The 26,595-nt window shown below is 37.0% G+C and overlaps 1 protein-coding gene across 1 annotated transcript in view; it reads left to right on the top strand.

Annotated features, from left to right (window-relative positions):
* LOC140226528 (prolyl 3-hydroxylase 1-like) overlaps positions 1–26,595 on the top strand; it is a 57,622-nt gene that overhangs the window by 15,683 nt on the left and 15,344 nt on the right. Inside the window, exons 4-5 of the mRNA XM_072306978.1 lie at positions 5,282–5,407; positions 7,586–7,809. Coding sequence (XP_072163079.1) covers positions 5,282–5,407; positions 7,586–7,809 — 350 coding nt within the window. The remainder of the gene's footprint in view (positions 1–5,281; positions 5,408–7,585; positions 7,810–26,595) is intronic.

The following is a 26,595-nucleotide window of genomic DNA, read 5'->3' as shown; positions in this document are numbered from 1 at the left end:
AGCAAAAAAAGAAGACGGAAAAAAAAGTAGCAAAATATGCACTGTTTTTCAGTAAAGTCACCAAAGGGTTGTTAATGAGATGATTTGGTTTAAAAATGTAAAAATATTTTACCCTTTTAATATGACTAACAGGTTTATCATAGTAATATCATCCTCCTCTGTTCAATACTAGTAAATGATGCAGTACCTTTCAATTACGTATTGGTTTCAACTTCAAGACAAATTGCTGAAATGTTTCTGAAGGTAAATATATCAATCAGGATGATACAGAAACGAATTCAACCAGGCAAAGGTTGTATGTCAGTCTCTGTGTGTATTGAACATCTTAAAGATGGTTGTTAAAGGGACTGTACAGTACTGGTTGAGGTGGGGATTCATGTTTTGAACATTCCTAAGTGAGATAATGAGAAACCTCCTATGAAATATGAAAGGGCATAATTTTAAGAAGGATTCAACGTTTATTTGATGAAAATTGGTTTCAAATGGCTGAGATATCAAAAAAAGTGCTAATAATAAAAGGCAACATGCCACAACTTTATTAGGACCTCTTTGTTTCACCTTGTTTTTGGATATCTCAGCCATTTCAAAACCAATTTTCATCAAATAAACTTTTGATACCCCTTACAATTGCATGCTCTTTGACATCTCACAGAGGGGTTTCTGAATATCTTGCAAAACGTTAAAAGCTAAATTCTCACCTCGACCAGAACTGAACACACCCTTTAAAGATGGTTGTAAAGATTCAGGCTGTAGTCATGTTACTGCTGTCTATTCAGTGGTAAGTTAAAGGTGCATGGTCCCTGTGTTTTAGTCAAATGCGTACGCGGGTGCACGGCGCAAGTTTCATATAGAGACCTACGCTATCGACTCCTCTACCGGGACTATGCCCCTTTAAAGTGTGTTGGTCAAGGAAGCTGTCTGTGTAAGAAGGAAACCACTCCCAGATTGGAATCCTTAAACCACTGGTCTTTGCCATGCTTGATTCTGTCAAACATCACTTTCTTTGTAATCAAAAACTAATTATGTCTTGATGCTAAACATCCACCTACATGCTTTATAATTCTTATCAGCCTGCTTTCCTGGTTACTAAACATGTCTTCCTGACTAGACATGGAGATAGGCGACACATTGTATACATTTAGAAATTATCAAAAGTCCGTGAAAAGCTCATTGACTAGCTTTGATCTTCGTCCACTTCAATCTCAGAATAAAAAGGACTTTAGATAGAGGCTACTAAGTTCAATATGCAATGGTTGTAGGTTTGTCTTGTAAAACAAGGAATGTTCATGTACATTTTAATTTCATGAATTTCACGAGAGCCAAGATTTGCGAAATTAAAATGAACATGAAAGTTCTTGTCTACACTATGTTATGTGCATTGAATGTCAGTGACAAGTCTCTAGAATTTCATGCCGCGAAAAAGGATATCGGCTCCGATTCGCAAGAATAACTTGCTGCGAATATATCATGTTTTACAGTGGTCTGAAACTGTGGTACAGGGAAGTAAAAGATATGACAACAAACCTTTGGATCCTACTTTTAAATCCAGCCCTGATCCTACACACTGTCGGAGGTGACATCACTACCCTCTTTCCCACCTGATACCGGTCTTTGAGGCAAGTTAAGTGGGTGTGGCCCTCCCCCTGGTTTCCCTGGGAGTTCCTGGGTTTGCCTGCTAGACTTGTTAAGGTCCCCAGTATTCCTTCCTCCTTTAGTCTTTGTCTCTTGGCAAGGAGCCAGCCATCATCTTGGCTTCTAAACTTGGTGAAGTTTAAAGGCATAATTTACCATTTGCAGATGAAACAAAAACTCAGCATTAGTGCTTCAAAATACTTCTGAAATGTGAGTTAGGGATAGAAACAACCAATGTAAAAATTTGAACCAGTATAATCAATGTAAAGTATTATTAAATGTGCAAAATGTGAACAATAGTTATAATATGTTTCCAGACTAAACCGTCTACAGTTATGGTTTAATGAGAAAAGTACTGATATCTCCTTATATTTTAGGCTTTATTTTGAAAAACTGATATGGTTCGATGTTTTGTGATTCAACAGACCTACACATATATCCATCAAATGTGATATCTTGAACACTTTTGAAGTCACTGCTTCCAAAGGTAAGCTGGAACTTAAAGATCAGCCATCCATGATAATCTAAAAGTGGGAGGTAGTGTGGAGTTCTGGACACATTGACATTATACGCCTTGGACCCATATCTTGAGATGGTGAAGTCATTATTATTATTTTCTCTCTCACTGTTTTCAATGAAGGGACTACCAGGTTCAAAGCCAAAGGGTATTAACAGTAACACCTTGCTACTGTTAGAGGGTTGAATATCAGTATACTCTAAAACATGATATATTTGGGGCATGAATTTTTTGCGAATTGGAGCCAACGGCCTCTTTTGCGGCATGAAATTTTCGCGAACTGCCACTGTCATTCAATGCACATAGTGTAGACTTACCGAACTTTCGCGTGCATTTTAATTTCACGAATCTTGGCGCTCGCGGAATTAAAATGCATGCGAACATTCCTTGTTTTACAGAATACTGTAAAGCAAGAATTGCTGCATGAAAATTGTGCAAATTGAATCTGATGGCCTTTTTCATGGGATGATCTTGCGATACTCAGATGAGTGCAAGACCCCCCCCCCCCCCCCCAGTGTTGTTGGCTTGCAGAAGTTTTGGTTTGTATTTTTTTTCATTTTGGGGGATTTTTCTTAAATATTTAGTCAGAATTTGAGAGAGGTTGTGGCTGCAGGTCCAACATGTTATTGGTAAGGCTCCAAGAGCCTCTTACTCCGTTTATGGAGGAATGGAGTTTGACCTAAATCAGCAAATAAACAGTCTCATGAGGTTTATGGTGGAATCAACTCACCAGAAATAACATCTTTCCTCACAACCTTGACTCACATTTCTTTAAAAAAAAAAATGCACTCTGTGACCTCAATATGACATGACTGGGGAGTTCTGAATTTATTTTCTGGATGGGATCCAAAAACTGCTCTGCAAAGTGGTGATCCACTGTTATTCTTATTTGAGGTATTGTTTCAACCATAAAACTTCTGTAACTTTGTGCCATGAAACCTCCTCATAATGACAACACTGAAAAAAAATTGGGCATATTATATTTACTAGTACGTAATACAGGGATTTGTTAAACCACATATTGCTTGTCAATATAGGCTTATGAAAACATATAGAACTGAGTGTGCATTACAGTGCAATCCTATTACATTGTATAATGAAGTCATTAATTGGGTCAGTTGTTTTCTTCCGTTACATCAAAATTTTGTTATAACTGAACAGTAAAGTATAGAAAGATATAATATAGATTATGATTTGGAGTCTAAATTTTACTTCAGTGTAATAAGGATTTCATTATAACCTTGTTTGTTTTAACGGGAGTGCCATGTTCTGAGTACCGGTACTCAAAGTTTATAAAACAAAAACACAATAGTTCAGCCTGGAAATGCATTATGTAGACAGAAACTTTCAGGTGCATTTTGTACTGTCTCAAAATTTTAATGAAAGCAAAAATTTCATGTTTTACAGTAGTAGGACCTATTGTATACATTGAATATTTTGTGAGGTATTTATATTTGTGAATTTTGCAAGTCAGGTGCTATTTGCAAATTTAAACACACACAAAAATATCAACTCTGACCCCGATATGAATGTGACGTGCATATATCCATTATACTGTTTTGTACTGTAATTTAACCACTCGCAAATTCGTCAGGAAGTCCCAATTTGTGAAAATTTAGACTAGCCAAATATATGGCATAAATCCCAATAAGGTGTGATATGAATTTGATGATAGGACTCAATGATATAATCCAATTATGGCTGTTTATACAACACCTATTTAGAATGTAGCTATCCGATTGGTCGATTGCCCATCACGTGACATTCAGTGAAAAATTCCATGGTACTTGCACGCTCTGGCTGTCTCTGCGTGCAATTTTGTTTGACCAAAATGTTCCATTGCATGCGCTCTGATGTCACAATAAACAAACATGTTCCATGCACACTCAACAATTACAAGTGCGCTTACAAGCGCATACTTTTGTCACTCATTTTTGTAAACAACTTCGGTTCGCATGTCGTACGTACGTACACATACTGTACATACACGTTGACTGCGACTGTGAGGCTACTCATTCGTCTTTCACGGGGAAATGGTTGCCATTTCTGTGCTAAGATCAAGAATCTGTGAGTACCAAATCTGTTGACGTTCGAGGTGTTGTATAAAACAAATAGTGTATGGTCTTTACTCGGGCAATGGAACCAGATTTCGCACTCGGTGAAAGATGAGGCGCACTATTCAACTGCATAATCTGTACCCTTGCACTCGTGACCATTCACTATTATAGTGCCGGTCTCACATCTGAGATAAGTCCATTTGACACTTCACGTGTGCTGTGAAATCATGAATCATGGCAGGGTGCAGTGGATCCAGGGTACCGGTATCTGGTTTGTGTTGCAGTACGAGCTGTGTGTTTGAGGCTTGTTGGCTGACTTCATCCTTTCTCTTGGCTCATTTCACAAAGAATGGTACTCGTTGTCTGGAGATGTCATCATTACATCATGACTGAGAGGTGTCAAGAAACTTCTGAAGTTACAGTTGAAGTGTATTCACCCAAGAAACTCATGTGAATTGCAGATGTACAAAGTTTGTACATGTTTTTCATAGTAAGATGTAATATAGTGTTAAAAGTTGCGTCCATGTAAAGAATGAGACTATATCTGTATGATGTGTGTATATGCATGTGTTTGTGTGTGTGATTCTTTTTTGTCAAAACTCTTAGTTATTTATATGTTTTTTACTGCTTAATGGTGAAGTTTAAATGTTTATTTTGATGAGGTAATGAAAAGAAAATAAATAAGAAAAGAAGAGGCTGAAGAACAATAAGAAAAAATTTTTGCATATAAACATTTCAATTTCGCAAATTTTATTAGAGCCAATATTCTCAGAATTTAAATGAATGCCAAAGTTCTTGTAACTATAATGCAATGGATGACAGTGGCAATGGATGTCCTTGGCAATTTGTGAAAATTATTACATGCCACGAAAAAGGCTATTTGCTCCAATTTGTGAAATTTCATGCCACAAATATTTCTTGCTTTCAGTAGTTGGAGATGGTAGCCATAGGATAGAAGTCAATGATCTTTGATATGAATGCAGAAAACCCAGCACTTAGATGAATCATGGTAAATCTGTAGAGAGCACTTTGTCACTAATCATTCATCTTTGACTGCTGTGTCTTTATCCCATAGATCACTATGCCTCAACACTGTACTGTAAGGAGCAGTGTGAGAGTTGGCTAGCCAGGATCAATGGCAAACAGGTGGAGGACTATCTCCCTAGTCATTTTCACTTCCTACAGTTTGCATACTACAAAGGTAAGCTGACCTATAAAACCAATATCACTCACTCCTGGTCTGGGGAATCTCGGGTCAATTTCATTCAGGAAATGCACACATCAAGCAAGGCTTGACACTAAACTTTTCATCTGGTAGTCTTTTCATGCCACTAAGATTGAAATTTACCTTTCTGCTGACCTTATCCTAAAGAAATGCATGGACTGGAAATGAACTTGAAATAAAAGAAAATATGTTGAACTTAATTTTACAATAGATTTCTTGCATCTTTAGTAAACTTAAGTTGGGTTTTATCTCAGCAGCAGTTAAAACCTGAAGAATGTGCCTGGAAAATCTGTAAAATGACTCCAAATTTTATTCCTTGCAAATTTACTTCAAAAGAAAGAGAGATATAATTCTGTTTCATCATATCAATATCTTTGAAATGTGAACTGGATGTACTGGCGTTCAGCAGTACCATATGTCCTTGAAAAAAAAATACATCGGGACCCTCCGCAATGATTACTTTAAAAATAGTGAATCAACCCAAACAAAATGTCAGGGTATGAAACTACATGTATTACCACATCTTACAGAAAACCCTATATCTGATTTGCTATAGTGGTCAAAGAGAAATGAGTTTTATAGAGCATGTCAGGAATCCCTTCCCTCCAAGTTCTGTCCATTGTGTTCACACATCGATTTATTCAGTTCCAAGAGCATCCATGTACTACACTTGGAAGAATCAAACGCATGACATAATTTACAACGACCCACATTTCTCTGTGACCCCTTAACCAAATTGAATGGGGTTTTCTGCAAAATATAGCTAAGTTGTCATATTTTGTGACCCTGAAGTAGCATTTAGACGGTTAATCGTATTGGTATATGTCAATGCAAAAATCAAATCGTAATTTTTTGGGGGGACGTATTGTCCTATACAGGTGGATAAATTCTCATCAGGTGTAAGTGATCCATGTAATGAGGATGTTACAAGAGATTCTTGGGATCAGCTCTACATAAAGTGGAATGTGATCCAACTTTACAGCAGGTGAATCAAGTTTTATCCTAGCCGGACCAGGCTAATAGTGGGGCTTGATCCGGTGTGAGTATCATGTAGTTAGATTGCTGATGGCATGATTATCAGAGCTGTATCAAGGTGACTGAGATCAGGGCTCTGTTGCTTAAAGAATGTAATCAAGCAAGACAGAAAATGAAACAGAATTCAGATGTCAGCCAATCAGAATGTGTAATCTCAAATTTGATGCAACAGGGCCTAGATTGAGATACTGTATATGCCAAACATTTCCCAAGGTTTTATTTTCGCAAATTTCGTGACTGAAGCGCTATTCGCGAAATTAAAGACACACAAAAATAATGACTCTGATCCCGATATGAATGTGACTCACATTTATACATTTCTCCATTCAGTACAGTACTCCACCATCGCGAATTTAACCACTCGCGAAATCATCAAAAAGTCCTGATTCATGGAAATGAATACTCTAAATATATGGTGTATACAGTAGTTGGATCTTTGGATCAGGATTAGATTAATGTGATTGAAAGAGACCCTGGTAACTACCAAAGATAGTAGAGATAATAAGATACGAAGGCGCGCGATAACAATGGACACAAAATGGCTACCCTATATGACGATACAAAAGAGATCTAATTACAAACTCAGTACACCTAGGAACATCATTCATTTCCAAAGGTAGTGGTATCTTTATTATCTTAAAAAGATTAAAAAATTATAGTCATAGCTTTTTTTCGATTAAGGGGATTATTTTGAAGAACGAGATTTTAGAGTAATAAGGATTATTTCGTGGAGGTAAAAATTTGGCAACAACGTGATCTCACAATCAAAGACGCTTGATAAACAACAACATCTTCAAAGACAGCGCGTCTCAGGCAAAGACACCCATCACCTGAGACGCGTACGCGCTGTCCCTGGAGCCGCTGCTGTTGTTTATCAAGTGTCAAGACAGCGCGTCTCAGGTGATGTGCGTATACGCTTGAGGTCCGCGCGCTGTCCATTTGTTTTGTACATGATTAGCGCGCACTTTTGTGTCTTATTAGTTAAGCGTCTTTGGTAACTACATGGCATCCAGATAATCTAACATAGTGGGTCATTTTTATCAATTTAGGACAACTTGCTTCATTGCATCAGACTTGTGACCTTTAACCTCTCATCTTTCTCACAACTTTCCCCTCCAGTTGGTGACATCCAAAATGCAGTGAAGAATGCTCTATCATACCTCCTCTTCCACCCTGCTGATGAGGTCATGCTTCAAAACATGGCATTCTACGAGAACATGGATGATTTGCAGATGGAGTTCGTTCCCCGGAGGGAGGCGGAGGACTACCACGAGAGGGCGGTCTTGGAGGACAGGATGCTGAACTTCGCGAAGAAGAACTTCTGGAACGAGAATGCCGAAGAGGTAATGAAACGATTAAATGGAATGCTGAATAGATATGACGTGGATGCAGGGTATGAAGGGGATGAGAGAGAGGAGGAGGAGGAGGAGGAAGAGGAGGAGGGGGAGGAAGATGTTGAAGATGGTAGGGAGGAGTTTCTACGGAAACACGGCTACAAGAGTAAGAATGATCTCGGTAGGAGGGACATCTTTCTGAAGGCCGAACACGTTTTGAATGATGCGAGGAAATACGCAGAGGAGGCGAGGCAATATCGACGAATCGTTCAAGAGCGTGACAGGCCCAAGGCCCAACTCCTTAAGAACGTCCTTGGGAATGGTATTGGGGCAGGGGGCGGGGCAGGGGCGCGGGAGAACAATGATACCAAGCAGAGAATGGAAGAGGAGGACCACGCCCGAGATGTCGTCTATCCACCCACTGCTCACAGGGAGATGGCCGAGACAGAGACAGTAACTCAAGACCGGTAGACTGGTGGACAGGGAAGGCATCAGTTATACCGGTAGACTGGTGGACAGAAATGGCATTAGTTACACCGGTAGACAATCTCCTCAAAAGGGCTTGAGGTGGAGGCAAGGGGAGATAGCTTTTATTACCTCTTGACCAAACTAAAAACTGACATGTAAGCATACTGCCAAAGTCACAGATTAATTCCAAGTTTATCTGCCATGAGTGTAAGAATGTCAAAAATGTAAAGTATTCTTTCCAAAGCATCTCTCATATTGCCATGTAAAAAGATAATTTTTATGAAGTTATGAGAGACCTATGTCATAAACATTGTGTCAAAGTTATATTAGCTCTGTATCAATACCAGGGTGGTCCATCCACGACTTGAGATTTGAGCATATCGCAAGCTCAGAATCTGAAAACATTGCAGAAATTGTAGTGTACGGAGCGCATATCACGAGCACTTGGTAAGCAATATTTGGCAGCTTATCTGTCTTTGTGCTGCTTACATTCAATGTTCTCTCTCATGTTTTGCACACACAAAAAAAATATATCTCAGCACCACCTAGTTTGATGTTTCTTATGTTTTGCACATGTTTTTTCACATGTATAAATACATGTATTTTGAGCTTGTTGCAAATTATTGAGAATATTTGCTGGCTTCTGAGGATGTTGCACAAGAATTTGAGCATGTTGTGGCTACATGCTGAAACCCTTCGTAGACCACCCCGAGTACATCTTGTAAAATTCAAATTACATACCAACTCGAGACTGAACTCAAACTGACTTGATCGAGAGCAATATAATAGCAATGCAGGGCAACTAAAACTTGTGCTTTTACATTTTTGGTCTCTCTTTGATATTGTTACTAGAATGTTTGTAGGAGGATGAAGAATCCATAAGAGATTAAGAGAGATCCAGTCATTGACATCAAATTCTTTCTCACCCACAGTTGACCTGAGGTGTACTGATCGAACGAGAGAGGCAGATCCATGCTTTTCTAATCAAACTTTGTCTTAAATGTTAAAAGTGAAAGCTATTGCGGTTTACATCAACTCATGGCTTGTCAAAGATTTTTCCATCCAATCCATATGATGCTAATTTACTGAGAGATCCTCTCTAATCCAGACAGGAGATAGATGTCAGATTGTAAGAGTGATGAAATCTTCACATGTTATGCACTTCTTCTGATCTTATCACATGGCTTCATGCTTGTCACAGAGTGGTGATGTACAATCACAAAGTTCCTAGTTCTGTCAGTCCATTTAGACAAATTTAGCAATGATCACCAGAGTCTGGTTTATAGATCTCACAAAATATGCAAGTGCAGACATTTTTCTGAGATGTCCATTTCATCAGATACTAATATTTAATAAGCATTTAACGCTCTTGGAGTTTTGATCAAATTTTTGGTGGAGAGAATGGGTTGAAAGTGCATTGCCCTTCCCCTGGTCAGTCAGTCTGCCTGTCTGTCTCTCAGTATGTCTGTCTGCCTATCTGTCTATTCTGCACCTGTTCACCCCGTTGGCCTGTATCCGAATTGGAACAGACTATTGATTTGAAGTAGATATTGGCCCCAGTGTTATTATTACAGTCACATCCTAAGCACAATATTTCCAGCTCGCTGTTTTTTTACTTTGTCCCTTTGTGGAATCCTTGTATCAAAGGTTTGTTATGATGAATTAGTGTAGAATTGACAAGGAGATTGTGTGGGAGTATTCATGCATTACAAGAGATAAAAAAGAAGGAAAAATCATTATAACCTCATAAGCCCCATCTTTTAACTTCCTTTTTGGTTTGGAATCAACTGTTCATTTGAAACTACTTCATAGATTGGAAGAATATTTGATTGTTAGGAATTTTGTAAGTATGCTACATCCAACAAACTTCTCTGTAGTATAGAAGCAATTCAGAAAACATTTAGTATTAATTTTTTTAAGGCATAGAACAATTAGTGGAGTGATTTTAGGGTGCATAATTTTGGAGGAAAGTATGCAACCATTGAGTTTTGGGTGAGTGAATCAAGTGGTTATTTTGAGTCAATGGTCAGTAGTTTGAGCCCTAACTAAAGGGAGCTTGGTCTAAGGAAACTAATAGTGAATCAAAGTCTCACATGATAGCCAGGCGTCCATTGATACCCCCTGACCTTCAGTCTACTTCCTGACATGACAAGTCTGCACAATTCAATTTCCTGTCAGGTTTCCATGGCAACAGAGTATAGGGCAGTGATTGATAACTTTGGCTACAGGTGTAATAAAACGTGTAGGCCTACTTTCAGTGTTTTGACTGGAGCTCTTTATGTCAGGACGATGAAGTACCATGAAAAATATCACACAGAGATCCCACCTCAATGTCAAACCTGCCTGGTTAATGTAGGGGGTCTCTTGAAAAATTAACATCTCTAATAAGTCATTCATTTCCTGAGGGTACTGTAAAACACAATATTTTCGTGGCATGAAATTTTCGCGAATTGGAGCCAACGGCCTTTTTCGCAGCATGAAATTTTCGCGAGTTGCCTCTAATATTCATTGCATATAGTGTAGACAACAACTTTCGCATGCATTTTAATTTCGCGAATCTTGGCTCTCGCGAAATTTGTGAAATTAAAATGCACGCGAACATTCCTCGTTTTACAGTAATATTACCCAGGTTAAATGTTGGCCCTTACAAGACAAATTCACAAGTTGTTGAATTTGCAAGTGAGAACCATAGTGACTGAGTGAGAAGTCGGTATTTTCGCTTTTCTTAGATGAAAAAGAGAACTTATTGATTTCCCACTGTGGAGATAACTTTAAACTCTTATTACAATGAACACAACTATAACAACATTTAATTACACTCAAGTAAAAATTCTGTTCCCAAAATTATGATTACAAATGTTCATGGTGCAAAATTTCCTTATGTTATAATGAAATTTTGATATAACAAAAGGAAGCTGCCAGTCCCGAGGACTTTGATATAACGGGAGTGATCTGTACATCACATTGTGTTACGGAGGGCAATTTTTTGCAAGTTGCTAATATTACAATTTCATTCACCTCATGAAAATCACAAAAATCTAAACACCACAAACCATTCAATATCTCCATATGTCTTGACAAGTGAATGTAAGAGCTGCTGTAATTTAGGAACTATTTTTGCCATTTGAGATGCTTAAAGGTAGGGGATACCTTTTACAGAACTCCTAAAATGCAGCAAAACATTAAATATGAACCTCAGTGGACTTGTTTAGGCCACTGCTTAGAAATTTGGAAGTCAACAGTTATCTACAATTTGAATAATGCACAAAACTCAACTACTCAGTAGTTCTGTGTGTTAGCCACACTTAAGCCTTTTTGTTGCAGTCTTCTGTATTTTTTTTATCTATAAACACAAATCTAAAAGTATAAGAACTGATGTAATAACATATAGAGTGTGTGGCAAGAATGTATATAGAAATGTTTGTAAGTTTTGATGAACTTTATTCACAAAATATACATGATGGACACACATGCAGTGCATGGGTCTGCAAAGGTAGCCTAGTAATGTACTGGAATTTACGGTGAGCCCCGAAAAAAATTCAATTCAAAATCTAATGGTCAATAAAAATGTACTAAATGTTACCTTCCACTTTCAATACTTTATGGGAGTTTCTAAAATGATACTGTCTTCAACATACCACTGTGTTTATACAACTCTTCATTTAAGGCATGCAAATGGGATTCCCTACCTTTAAGACCAAGAAGTATTTCCCTGGTTGCTTCTGTAACCTTTCTAGTTCTGATGTGCAAATATTGGCAACCTGAGAATGTAGTCAAAGGGTTTGGGACCATTTGTCATTTTATATAATCTCCATTCTGTAGTGGTAGATAATAAGCAAAGTCTGTCATAGGGATCAAAATATAAGGAGCTTTTCACTTTCTTGCTTCGGAAGTCTAAAAGTATTGTCTGATTGGTTTCCAGGCCAAATCTTTATTATTACCATGGCAACCTCTTTGTAAACAATGGCATATTCAGCTGGGGATCCTTGGGGACTTTATAAACCAGATTCAGCCTTCCAACATAGCTGTTATACACATAGCAGGTGACCATTACTCATAGACTGAGCTGTCCGTAGTGTGATTGGGCCAAATTAAAGGTATGTCTGTGTCCATCCTCTCTGGTCAGTGAGTGGACAGTGAGTGGACAGTGTAGGGAGAGAGTCTTTTTGATTCAATCTGTCATGGAGAGAGGAAAGGGGGCTGAGTGGATGCAAGAGGCCTGGGGTGCATTCATTCTTTTATTTTTTTATTTATTTTTTATTTTTTTAGTGTGCTCGCTTGGCAGCGATTGAAGACTGATGCTATTGGGCCAAGCTTCCCATTCATAGTCTCCTCATGCAACCTGGAGAGTGTTTCAAAAAAAGAAATTAAATCAATCTTAAATTTAGAAAAAAAAAGTTAGAATTATGATATTCTCTTGGTTTTCCTAATTAGCCTAATGTAATGCTTTCAGAATCCACTTTAAATTGCCATCAAAATTGACAAAAAGTAGTCCTTTGTTTCTGGTTTAATTTTTTATATTCATCATTCATGGTTAAGTCTCAACAATTTTCATTTTCATGTGAAAGTTAGAGTATCACTGAAGACACACATTGCATGTCATAAATTCAAGGTTTCAACTTTTTTTTGAGATTTACAACACAACTAGAAACCACTTATATGAAATATTAAAGAGCATACAATTCTTAGAGGAATTCAAAGTTTATTTGATGGAAATTGGTTTTGAAATTGTTGAGATATCCAAAAACAAATAGGTCTTGATAAAAAGTGGGACCCACCTTCAATTAGGACCACTGTGTTTAGGACCACTGTGTTTTTGATATCTCAGCCATTTCAAAACCGATTTTCATCAAATAAACTATGAATTCCTTTTGGAATTGTATGCTCTTAAATATTTCATAATTGGTTTCTAAGCATCTCACCAAAATCTGAATCCCCCATCAGCCAAAACTATACCATCCCTTTAATATTTGTGAAACACCCTCAGGCCTGTAGTATTTCAGGTTGTTACCAGTAGCCATTGCTATCTTGTCTTTAAAAGGGAAATTAGGCCAGGGAACTTGGAGCCAGGTCATCTGTTCATTCTGCTGACAGAGAATTGTGTGGAAATGAATACACCATGTGTGATTCACTTTGTGATGAAAAACCTAACCACTGTAGCACGGTCGTTCTCGGGACATTATGAAAGACCATCCAAGAGGCATAAGAATCTTTCTTTTTTTTCATGTCTGAAATATTTTGGGCTTTTTCCTTTAAAACATTTCAATTCAAGAGACATGCTCTCTTTGAAATGCAATAATTATGTTATTTCAGTCGTAAAAAGCATTAAAAGATATTATCTGCAATCAGTAAACTGGGATGTCTTGATGGGAGACTAGTTGGGTTGTTTTGTTTCTATGAAAGTATTGATGGTTAGACCAGATGGCCTCCTATCGATCTCAAGAGACCCAAATTACAAAGTCAATACTGGGGTAGCCTAACTTCCAGACTGTTGGAGTTTCTCTTTAAAGTGAGAGGGGGAAAAAAAGTATTGCTCATTCTCCTTAAAATTGCTAATATATTATTAGAAAAATTCATTAAAGCATTAAGAAAAAAGTATCTCCAAATTACAGTTAAATCATGTTATTGAAGTTTCTCACATTTACTATTTTAACTATTTCTGCTACCACTTTGCCACTTGTGATAGGGTCTATGTTGTACTTCTTTCCCTTATTCTGTATATGATTGTATGAGTGGATGGATTATAAATGTCATTCTGTCTGTTTTGTTGGTGTTTTTTGTGCATGTCTACACTCAAGTATAAATGGTTTCCCTTGTTTTGCAAAATTTCATTTTCAGAAGCAGTTAATTTAATTTTAGTGTGTGAAAGGGACATAGTGTGTATATCTGGCTGCTGTGGTGTCGCATAAAGCCATGGCCCCAGCTATCACACCTCATTACATTAGCCTGCTGTCACTTGAGAATTGTTCAAATGGAGAGGTCCCACCAAGTTAAGTGGGAAAAAAACTCCTGATTATTGTTGCTATTGTTTGTTGTGTGATGATAAAAACTATTGTTATTAGTTATTCCGCATTTTAGACATCATGTGTACATAGACAAACACAAAACAAATTTTGTTCAGTATAACAAAGGAGAAGATAAATTATAACACAGCGACAAAGCACAAATGGAAAAACAGACTTTCGATTGTGACATAGAAAACAGGGCTGCCAGCGGCAAGAAAAGGTAAACTTAATTACCATGACCTACAGGTCTTCGACCCCACACCCCATTAAAGGACAAGTTCACCTTCATAAACATAAGGATTGAGAGAATGCAGCAATATTAGTAGAACACATCAGTGAAAGTTTGAGGAAAATTAGACAATCGATGCAAAAGTTATGAATTTTTAAAATTTTTGTGTTGGAACCGCTGAATGAGGAGACTACTAAGGCTCATGATGTCATATGAGTACAGCAGTATAAAGAAAATGTAAAGAAAATTCAACATATTTTCACTTTTTTCGCATAATAAAAGAGCACTTGACTTGCCTCTGTCTAAAGGCAATGGGAATAATATTACCCATGACATCTGTCAGTAACGAGTCAAGGGAATGTGAACTTTTTTCAAAAGATGAAATTTTGTGAAAATCTCTTTATATTTTCCGTATATTGTAGTAGGCATGTGACATCATACACTGCAGTAGTCTTCTCATCCAGCGGTGACTGCACAAAAACGTTAAAAAATTCATAACTTTTGAACGAATTGTCCGATTTTCCTGAAACTTTCACTGATGTGTTCTACTGATATCGCTACATTCTCTCAATCCTTATGTCAATGAAGGTGAACTTGTCTTAACGATGTCAAAATCTGTAGATAAAAATAGCACTTAACACTATAGGGGCAAAGACTGACAGACAGATTAATTAGTGGATGTAGCATTTAATTTAATTTAATTTAATTTAATTACACCTGCTTTTTTGGTAAGTTTAGTTCATTGGTGCATACAAGAAGGTCAGTATGCAGATGAGTTATATTTTAGTTTCTAGCTGCATTGTCTTCTAAGCAAAATTTTGTGGAGAATTACCACATCTGCAGTTACCATGGTAATGACCTAGCAACCCTAAAAGCTAATTTTCGGGTATATTACTACCCCAAGGAATCTGTACAACACCAGAGATCTGCCATGATGGTGGAGTGTGAAAGACCCCAGCCAGGGGAGAGTTGGAATCCTGGTCCTAAGGATGAGATGAGAGAAGAAATGATGAGAGTTTTACAGATTGTCTGTTTCCTATTTCTTTTCCCCTCCTGGGACGTTAGAAAGGTCATGACCCCAAGGACTCCATGTGGAAGAAAGTTGAATTCTCAAACTTTTTGTCTGTCAGCATGGAGGAGCTAGTGGCCTCTCAGGGACAAATTTGGCTCTCTTTGGTCTAAAATTCTGATTCTGTATCAATTCAGTCAGCAGTAAAAGTAGTTAGTTCTGGACTGGGATACATGCATTTTAAAGATGGTAAAAACACTTGAATCAGGAGGCTTTTTGGAAACAAATCATCTGTTGAGAATGAGAAGGGCGTTACGTTGTCTCGAACACTATGGGTTTAGTGGCAACTTAACGCCCTAATCATTCCCAACCAACGAAATATTAAAAGAAATGCCATAGATTTTTTTTTTTATTTGTTTGTCTGTTCTTATATATCACTAGGGTGTGAAAATATTCATTTACATGTATGTTGAAAAATGTATGTATGTGATACCGAAATGGATTATTTTACCAGTCCTGTAGTGTTAGCTCGGTATGTAGAATACATTAGGCTACATCAAACGGGTTAGTCAAATACCGGTTAGTGATTGGCTAAACACAGTCACGTGATGGAGGAACATTGGTTAAGTTCGCCCATGGACAGAACATTTTTGTAATGTTCTTCCATGGGGAAAAAATTTCACGTAACAAATGACAAACGATACCAAACGATTGAACGATCAAATTTTTCGCGCAATCGATAGGATAAATTTGGCTATTCCATACAATGCATTTTACTTACCCATATAATATAACAGATGACGACTTTTGTTGTTGGGAACATGTACCAAACGTTCGACCCTCAGGGTTTGAAATGCTATTTCGGGAGGCTATACAAGTATGTCCCTCGACTTCGTCTCGGGACTTATAACCTCCCTCAATAGCATTTCAAACCCTGAGGGTGGAACATTCGGTATATGTACCCTCCCCCGCCAGTCATAATGTGTTAGTGTAAAGTAGCATGGATGAGAAGCAATCTACCCCTACCCAGTAACCTTCTTAGATGAGAATTAGTTAAGCCTATATCCCGTAGACAGGATTTGCACAAGGTAGGCATACATCCACTTTCCATGATGTTCAGTGGGTTATAAGTATTATTGAGAGGTGATCTTTGACTTACAAACTTATTAATAAAGAGGAGAAAAAAAAGAACAAAGCCACAGGTTGTGGGTCATTGGGTATGTGTAGTCAGGTGCTTGTATGAATGCATTGAGACATAATGTGCCCTTTGCAGTGGACTTTTTACACTGTATAGCAGCTCGGTAGACAAGGAGAGATCTTTAGAATCTGAACATTGTTTTTATATATGCCTCAGCCTGAAGGGTGCTGGAGGCATTATTTGTTATCTCAGCCATTTCAAAACTGATTTTCAGCAATAAACTTTGAATTCCTCTAAGAATTGTATGCTCCAGAATATTTCAAGAAGTGTACTCTTAAGTATCTTGCAAAAAAGATATCCAATACTATGCCATCCCTTTTAAATGAAATGGTAGCCAATAGACCATCTGGACTCTCCATACTATTCAATGACCTCTTGACCCATAGACTTCTATCAGATGCCAAAGATTAGTGAAATGATGACCACATGTCTTCTGATTCTCACTTAATCGATGTAATCTTTCTCACACACTTCACTGGGAGAAACTCTTCAAGTGTCCATGCTGGTTCTTTATTTCCTTGAGTAAAGAGTTGCATATTCTTGCCATATTTTCATGTTTGGTTCCAAATAGGATGGTCACTAAATGTTATGTGAAAAAGCCTGAAGCTGAGACTACCAAGACGATTGGTATCTTGTAAAGGAGGAAATATAATCTGATCTGAAAGTGGAAGGAAAATGAAATGTAAGCAGTGACTTGACTCACAGAGCTTCAGGAAGGGTGAGAAATGTTTAGTGATGACCTCCCCTCCCGTGGGAATGGAAGAGTCTTGATTCTAAATTTAGACCTCTCTAGATCATTCCATTCAATCCCCTGTCAAATCTTTTATAAATCATGTCAGTCAGACAGCTACTGGTCACAAGGTTTGATATGAGATATTTTTAGTGTAAAATTTTTGATGCTGGCTAAAATGATGATAATAATGATAAACCATACTTGTATCTAGTGCATATCATAAAAATAGATTAATGTTTCTATGCAAATTGAAGGAAGGAACTTATAGATAATATATCTTGCCAACTTTCCAGAATAAGCTATTGGCAGTTCGTGTTCCACAGAGATTCATAAAAGTGTTGTCACACATTATGCACATCATGTTTTACACTTCTTTTTAAAGGACAAGTCCATCTTCATATTTATGTGGATTGAGTGAATGCAGCAATATTAGTAGAACACATCAGCGGAAGTTTGGGGAAAATCAGACAATCCGTTCAAAAGTTATGAATTTTTAAAGTATCTGCGCAGTCACTGCTGGATGAGGAGACTACCAGAGTGTATGATGTCACATGCGTACAACGATATAAGGAAAATATAAAGAGAATTTCACAAAATTTTACTTTTTGAAAAAAGTGCACATTTTCTCGACTCGTCACTGATGTGTGTTAGGGGTAATATTATTCCCCCTTGCCTTCTGAAAAAGAGAAGTCAGGTGTTCTTTTATTATGCGAGAAAAGTGAAAATATCTTGAATTTTCTTGATATTTTCTTTATATCGTTGTACACATGTGACATCACAAGCGGTAGTAGTCTTTTCATCCAGCAGTGACTAAGCAGAAACTTAATTCTTAACTTTTAAATGGATTGTTTGATTTTCCTCAAACTCTTGCTGATGTGTTCTCCTGAGTCTTAATATTGCTGCATTTACTCAGTCCACATGTCTATGAAGGTGAAGTTGTCCTTTAAGGAATTTGGCAATTTACACTAGAAAGATAAACTTGCTGCTTTTATCATGGCTTGTGCCCTGTCTAGACTCACTTTTCACATTGCAAAATGTCAGAAAGAGTTGATTCCCTGTTAGGCCAAAAAAAAAAAAAAATAGGGTCGGTCGGGCGGATTTTTTTTTTTTTTTTTTTTTTTTTTTTTGCTACCTGCATTTTACGTGTAAAACTCGTGCTCAGCTCAGTAAACAGTTACAACTACTGCACCGAATGTGCTGTGTTCATCTATTCTACAAATCATTTATGAGGCCGATATTACTGGAATTATACCCCTTCACAGAATTTAAAGATGTTGAAATCCCTATCCTGAATGTTTTCACTTCATATTTTACTATTCTGACTTAGATAAGATAGATGCAAATTGACCCATATGTACGATCTTTTCATCGCACACGGCGATCTCTATTACAGTCCCACATATACAGATTCATGTAAGTTCTCCACACAAGAAACCTATGGCAAAACTGTGCACAATACATCGCAGTCTGAATGCTACGTATACACTGAATAAATCTTGTTAGAGTACGTGTCCGTGTTGGAAACAGATGACGTACTGATCAAGGAAGGCTTATGCGAGGCGCTAGATCTCTCCCTCGTACATCCGATATCCCCAGAGCCATTTCCACTTCCGGGTTTGTGCGATCGCGATCGCAATCAACAAGATATTTGATATCGATAGCAAAAAAAAAAAAATAATAAAAAAACATGGGGTCGGCGGAATTTTTAGGGCCGGGCGGGTTACGCCAATGCTACAATTTTTTTTTTTTTGGCCTTAGTTGATGGATCGTAATCTAAAAACTATCACCGTCTTTAGAAGTAAAGGATTTGAGCTAAACCAAAACAGAATTAAATCTACATTGTATCCTCGCTTTGATACATTACAAATTTTGTCATTGTAGGGAACATTTTGTGCAAAGGTATGAATTTCTTTTACAATCTTGACAGGAGTTGCTTACAGCCATCTAGATTTTTAAAGCCTCTTATTCACACAGTAGAGAGTGAACCATTTTTTTTTTTTTTGTTTCAGAGTAAAATGTGCCAGCCATCTTGACTTTCACTGCCCTGTCGCCATGGCAACCAGCTCTCATGAGCATTGGTCAAAGGTCAGGGTCAAGCTCATTTATCCATGAGATGAGGGGTGTGGCTTACTTCCCACTTGTCTCTAGATTTCTGTGGGAGAGAACTTTGTACACCTGTTGCATATGATACAGGTATACTAGTCTTCATTTCAGACTCTATCAATCATCAAGTGAGTCTGTCTCTGACTAAATGGATCTTGATCTTCTGTCTAGACAACACTTCCACAAATCATGTCTCTTCATCTAACAGAAATCAGGTTGGTAAAGGCATTATTTACCATTAGCAGATGAAACAAAAACCCAGCATTAGTGCTTCAAAATAGTTCTGAAATGTGAGTTAGGGATAGAAACAACCAATGTAAAAATCTGAATCTGTGTAATCGATAATAAGTATTGTTAAATGCACAAAATGGCAACAATAGTAACTAATAAAAATGTTTTTAGACTAAATCGTCTACAGTTATGGTTTATTGAGAAAAAATTATATCCTTATATTTTAGGCTTTATTGCTAAAATTTGACATAGTAGGATGTTTTGTGATACAACAGACCTACACATATGCATCAAATGTGATATCTTGAACATTTTTCAAGTAATTGCTCCCAAAGGTAAACAGGACCTTTAACTCTTTATGTGCCTCGTTCGCACGTCCGGCTCAGTCGACGGCGTGCCAACTTCGCATATTCTACTCAACAAACAAAGCCGCCAAAACCGATCGATGAATCGCTAATCCCGCGGTACAATCAAAGAGTTTCTCGCGCTTTTGTTCCTCTCACATACGGCTTGCATTCTATGTGGTGATTGACTATCAAGCGGTGTTCCCAACTAGATTTGCTTGTACATTCTTAGCTTCTGTCACTATTTTATGTGCAAAAGTCATGCCTTTACAGTAATATAGCAACCGGTAATTCAAAAGAACAATTGAAAATAGAATTGTTATACAATTTATATGGAAGCAAAGTTTGGCATTCCTCTAACTTTGCTCACTATTATGTCCAGCTTAACAGAAATTTGTAGAAGTTATACAAATTGGAAAAACAGAATTCTTTCTCAAAACATGACTACCTTCGGGTCCCACAATAACGTGGCACACAGGGGGTTTCCACCATGGCACATTAAGAGTTAAAGTGCCCTAAAAGTCAACAGACATCTAGACAATAGCAAGCATAAACAGGGAAGACCTGTATCATTCAGTTTTAGTCAGGAAGATGTTCGATGATGCTTCACAGGTTTTGGCACATGTAATTGATGCATATATGTTATGTTTCTGCTGTTGCTGCTTTATACTTTATACTTCAAATCAATTTGAGTATACATTTAGAATGAAAACCAGCCAAACAGAAATACAATCTAGGTAGTTTATAGTGATAACAAAGCTACAATGATTTATGGAGCTTGAGGAAAAGGACACAGACAAATTTGGTTAACAAAACAAAGTTGTCTAGTCTGAAAGCTGCATCAACTTTAGTATCAAATAAAATATAGGGGCCGACTAAACATCAGTTAGGTTCACACGCAGTTGCCAAACTAGAAATTTAGGTCGAAAACTTAACTGTCAATGATTAGCTCCACCCGTGAATTCATGACGCGGGTCCACACATGGGTGATATTTTGTGACATCGTTCACACTCAATGCATGCATACTTCAAGCAAGGTTTAAATGACTATGAATCCTAAATACTACTGCATTTCTTTGTATCTTGCATTATGCTTTTGTTCACATTGCAAAATAATGTCAGGGGAAATAGCATGGTATTTCATCTTCAGTGTAAATGGGCTTTCAGATGGTTCTTTGTAAAGTTAAAGGCATAATTTACCATTTCCAGATGAAACAAAAACCCGGCATTAGTGCTTCAAAATACTTCTAAAATTTGAGTTAGGGATAGAAACAACCAATGTAAAGATTTGAACCAGTATAATCGCTTTTAAGTATTGGTATCGATACAAAATGTGAACAGTAGTTGTGATGAAAAAAAAAAAAATGTTTCCATACTGAACCGTCTGTAGTTGTGGTTTAATGAGAAGAATAGTGAAGTATGTTGTAGGCTTTATTGCAAAAGATTTATATATGGTAGGATGTTTTGTGATACAACTGACCTACACATGCATCAAAAGTAATATCTTGAATTTGTTAAATCACTGCTACCAAAGGTAAATAGGACCTTTAAACATGAAATTCGCCCAACATGATGATGACAGCTTAGCTTGATAAAGCTAAGCCAAGTGGAGATGAAGATCAGTGAATGTTTGGATTGTTGATGGTAATCCTCATACAGTCCCCTCTTGGTTTCTTTCCAGTTTTGTTGATGCTATTAGGAAAAGTTTGGAGAAACATTTGGGTAGGAATGTTAGCTGTCTGGTGTCTGACCCTAGAGTCATGATAAATCTCTGAATGTTTATCATCACATCCAGCTCTGTTTGCTTCAACTCCAAGGTTCCTCTTGTTGTCTCCTGGTGTTTTTATGGTTACATGTCTGGAGATATCTTCCCAAGGTACCATGAACACTCTGGGGCTGCATTTTTCATCTTTCCCAATTTGAGCACATTTCAATACCCACTATCAAAACGTATTTTCAAAGGCCTTTGGGATCACTTTTTTTCCCTCCGAGTTGTTGCCTGTATCATCTCTGTCCTTAGTCAAGGAGGAAGCCTTGTCACTGTTTGCACAGTTTGACCGAAGGAGCAGAGGTCATGTGGGGTGTGTATATGTGACCTGCCGCGACAAAAGGTCCGAAAGTCGCTGATGGCTGAGCCGAGAAAATTGAGTTTGAAGTCAGATCATCAAAATCAGTCAAAACCATTAAATTTCTGTTGTTGTCATTATGTTGTAGTCTAATGTTTCGTCTATTATTTGCTGAAATTTCGAAACTAAATGATCAAATGAAAAGCAAGTAATAAGTGTTTTTTGTGCCATGATTTTCTGACTTTCAACGGAACAGAAACGTGTCCAAAGATTTGGATTTAGCGCTGCAGATAGACTCCGCCCCTAGCAACGAGGGAGTGGTCTTATTGGTCATTGTGTGGCATCCTGGTTACTGATTGGTCATGCGTAGACCGCTAGCACTGGAAAGCTTGAACGAACATTGCGGACATTGCTATGAGCGGACCTTTTACTCTTAAGAGGTGAAAACTGTCTTATCTCCCCTTGATCACAATTGCGTCAGAAAGAAAACTTTTTCAAAGCAGTTTTCTTGAAACGCTTTATTTCCTAAACCTCTCAACATGGCCTCATAAAATCATCAATATATCCGAAACTGTGTACTTTTATGAGTCTTGTTATATATGAAATTAAAGCAGAAGAGTAAGGAAATAATGTCATGTCATTTTCAGAAAATCAACCTCCCTCGACTTCAGATCCTTTTGTTGTAGCGGGTCACATATTAATATATCAAGTTTTTGCAAAACCGAAATGGGCTAAAAATTGTTCATGCGAAAATATCCACTCATACAGTAGCCGTGACAGGTATGACACATCCACAAAATCTTTTTCGCTGTCACCATTCTATGTTCTGTTGATTATCAGCCTTTCCAAGTGAAGTATTGACTGTAGCAAAGGTGTCTCCTGAACAGAACCCTTTTTAACACTCTTTTCCACTGTTCTCTGGCTAATTGTTGAGACTGTTATATTTCAGACAAGCAGACAAATGAGTACATCATCAATTTCTCATGTGTAAACCAAGACAATAATATCAAACAGTTGTGTGCGGTTTTTAAAGATAATCTTTCACTTTCCATTACTTCAAAATCCATGTCCATTTCTAGCAAACAGATTGTTACATGTCACAGTCTCTCTTAGATAGTGCATATTATGTTGCTGTATATCATCGCTGGGGCGACAAGACCTCGTATCTACAAAATGTAAAATGTTCAGAAGAGCCAAAAAAACATGGCGGCCAAAGCACTAGAGCAAATGGGAAAGCATTTCCTTTGACATGCCTTGGTGGCTTCATTTTTGGAGTAAGACAGTTGGGATTTGGACAGGACATCACTTAACCCATTATTTGACCATTAATCAAAAAAAGTCATTTTCACCAAAAATGCAAATGCAAGGTCTTGTCACCCCAGCGACAATATGTGTATGGTCCATGTGAGTGTTTGCCTACCTTTTTTGTTTGTCATTTTGTCTCTGACAAAGATTCTGCTAGGGATGAAAGGTCAAATCCCTTATGACTCAATTTCTAATCCTTTCTATTACGTGTGTAGCAGGAATGGGCACAGTGAATTTGATTAAACATAGTAAAAGCGCCCTCCTGTGTTCATTTCCAGCAGTTGTTTTGAGAGCCTGTAGATCTAGATATGGATTGTCATACATAAGTCTAATCACTCATTTACCATAAATAGAAGAACTTTTAAATTCATGTTTTGTCTTGTTTGTAGTAGATATTGAGTGGAGTTATTTTCCTTGGATTAATCTCTTGTTTTAGTAACTGGGTATGAATAGGTTTATGATTTTATATCAATATTTGAAGCGTTTGTTTGCAAAAACCGATAAGTCCATATATTTTGTCAAATGGAGATATTTGCGATTAAAGGTCTAGAAAAATAAAGAGAATAATAAGAAAATTTTGGCTTCTTTTGACCATAACTTCAAAAATATACCTCTATATGTAGTGACCAATATATCATTTAAAAGGTTTTATTTTGTACTTTATGACAGAGACCGTACTTCAAAATCTTCAAAAATGGACTTATCGGTTTTTGCAAACAAACTCTTCATTTGTTTGTTCAAATTGTTTATGTTAAGATGATGTTATGAAGGCTACATTTAGACCTGAGTAGCCTACTCGAGCTGATGTCTTTTGTGTTGAAGCAAAATCAGCTTGTCCTCATTGGGATTTTTTTTTTTAATCTTGTCTTCATATATCATTTTGCACATGTAACATCACAAACTGTAGTAGTCTTCTCATCCAGTGATGGCAGCACTGAAACTAAAAATTCAAAGCTTTTGAATGGATTGTGTGCACTCACTCTATCCACACATATATCAAGGTGAACTTAAATAGATTAATTGGCTGCAATTTAAAGACTACTACAGTAATTTCGTACAGTATTAGATCCATCATAGCAGCCAGTGAATGTACATTCTTTGAAATTCACTTTTCAATGGTGCTAATGACGTGTGTGACAGATTCATGGGAGATATATATTTTTGAGGTCATTACACTGTGATGTAATTCGTATATATACATGATTTTTTTAACTGTTCTTTGCGTCTTGTTAGAAATTTTCTCATATTGATGTGATGTGTTTTGTTTTTGATGATATATATTTAGGTATGAATTGTCTTTATCAGATGTGCTATTATTCTGTGATCATTTTTTTTCTCTTCTTTTTTTTTGCATTTAAATAAACATCATTTTTGTGTGAAGCCATGTTAAGTGTGCATATCTTATACATCTGGTGCAAAGAAAAGAGAAATTTTGTATACAAAGATCTTTCTAAACATTCAAATTATGAGCTTGAAGCATTTTTTAATTCAGAGCTTGGGGTTTGTTTGTACTGCTTTTAGGAAAACTTTTGTGTGGAATTGTTTTATTACATGATCGAAGAAATGCATGATGGTTTATTATGCTGTGTTTGTAGATATGAACAGTCTATGAAAACTATTACTTTTCGAGCTCTATCCTGTACCATTGTGTACTCGTGGAGTAGGGTTTTGTTTTGTTTTGTTTTGTTTTGTTTTGTTATTTGTCTGGTAAATGTACATCAATGCACTCTCAAAATCTTGCCATATTAAAACTAAAATGTTCATTAAAAAACAAAAATAACAACGTAAGCTCATTGAGATTTTGATGTCAAAGTCATTTGAGAGTTTGATAGCTTGCATATTAAATGGTTTTTATATCGTATGTTTAAGAGTTTGCAATCAATAAAGTCAAATTTTGAAATTGAATTTGAAATTAGATTTGAATACAGTCTCATTGAATAACTTGTCTCAGATAAAAGGTTACTATGTTTTTGCATATTCAAATTCATATTTGTTCAAATTAATTCAGATTTAACTGCATTGAACATATCACAAATTAAATAATCATTTTCATTTTCCATTTTTCAAAAACAGAGACATACATTCAAACATGATTAAAATCATACCTACAATATTCTTAATAACAGATTGGAAAGATACATGGATTCAGATAGATTATGGGAATAGATTGTGATCTGGCTGAATTATGGTAGAGTGTAGGGTCATCTCACAAGACCAACACCCATGAGTCATACAGCCCACGAATCCTACAGCCCACAAGTTTGACACTAGGCAAACAAAGCCCATAGAGACCAACACTAGGTAAAAATAGCCCACAACAGTCAGACCGCAGCACCCGATAATTCGCTTGTATTTATTCAACTCGTATGCAAGCCCGCTCGAGGCTCGCATACGTAATGAGATGCGTAAGGGGATTTTGTCCTTTGACTTTCGGCAACAAAAATACACTTCATATTCACAAATTTGGTATCAAATTCAAGGAAAATATGTAAACTATCGTCACATGTTACTCACATTATTGTCAAGGAAAAATATCATAGCGTAATTCGAGCTTGAAAAATGATGAAAAAAGTAATTCGTGCAGTACACAATCAAGACGTCAAAAAATACCAAATTCACCTTACGTCTCAATGAAAATGCTTTATTTGGTAGTCCATCTCCTAACCTCTTATGAAATATGAAAGAGCATGTAATTCTATGAGGAATTCAACGTTTATTTGATGAAAATTGGTTTTGAATTGGCTGAGATATCCAAAAAAAAAGCGATTCTAATAAAGTGTGGGACCCACACTTAGTTACGATTGTTTTGTTTTACTTTGTTTTGGATGTTTCAGTCATTCCAAACCCGATTTTAATCAAATAAACTTTGAATTCCTCTTAAAATGGTATGCTCTGTATCATATCATACGTGTTTTCTTAGTATCTCGCAAAAAGTTAAAAGCCCAGTTCTCCACCAATACTGTATTATCCCTCTAATACCCAGTCCGTTTTTGCCCATTAAGGAAGAATTAAAGCTGCATGGAGGTCACTTTCAAGGAGGCAGGAAGATGATGTTACATAATCAGTGCCTCAATTCTTATCTCTGCCAAATCTTTACCTGTTGA

The sequence above is a fragment of the Diadema setosum genome, chromosome 3 (assembly GCF_964275005.1).
Source record: "Diadema setosum chromosome 3, eeDiaSeto1, whole genome shotgun sequence".
NCBI classification, from domain to species: domain Eukaryota; kingdom Metazoa; phylum Echinodermata; class Echinoidea; order Diadematoida; family Diadematidae; genus Diadema; species Diadema setosum.
This window is presented reverse-complemented; position numbering and strand designations above follow the sequence as displayed.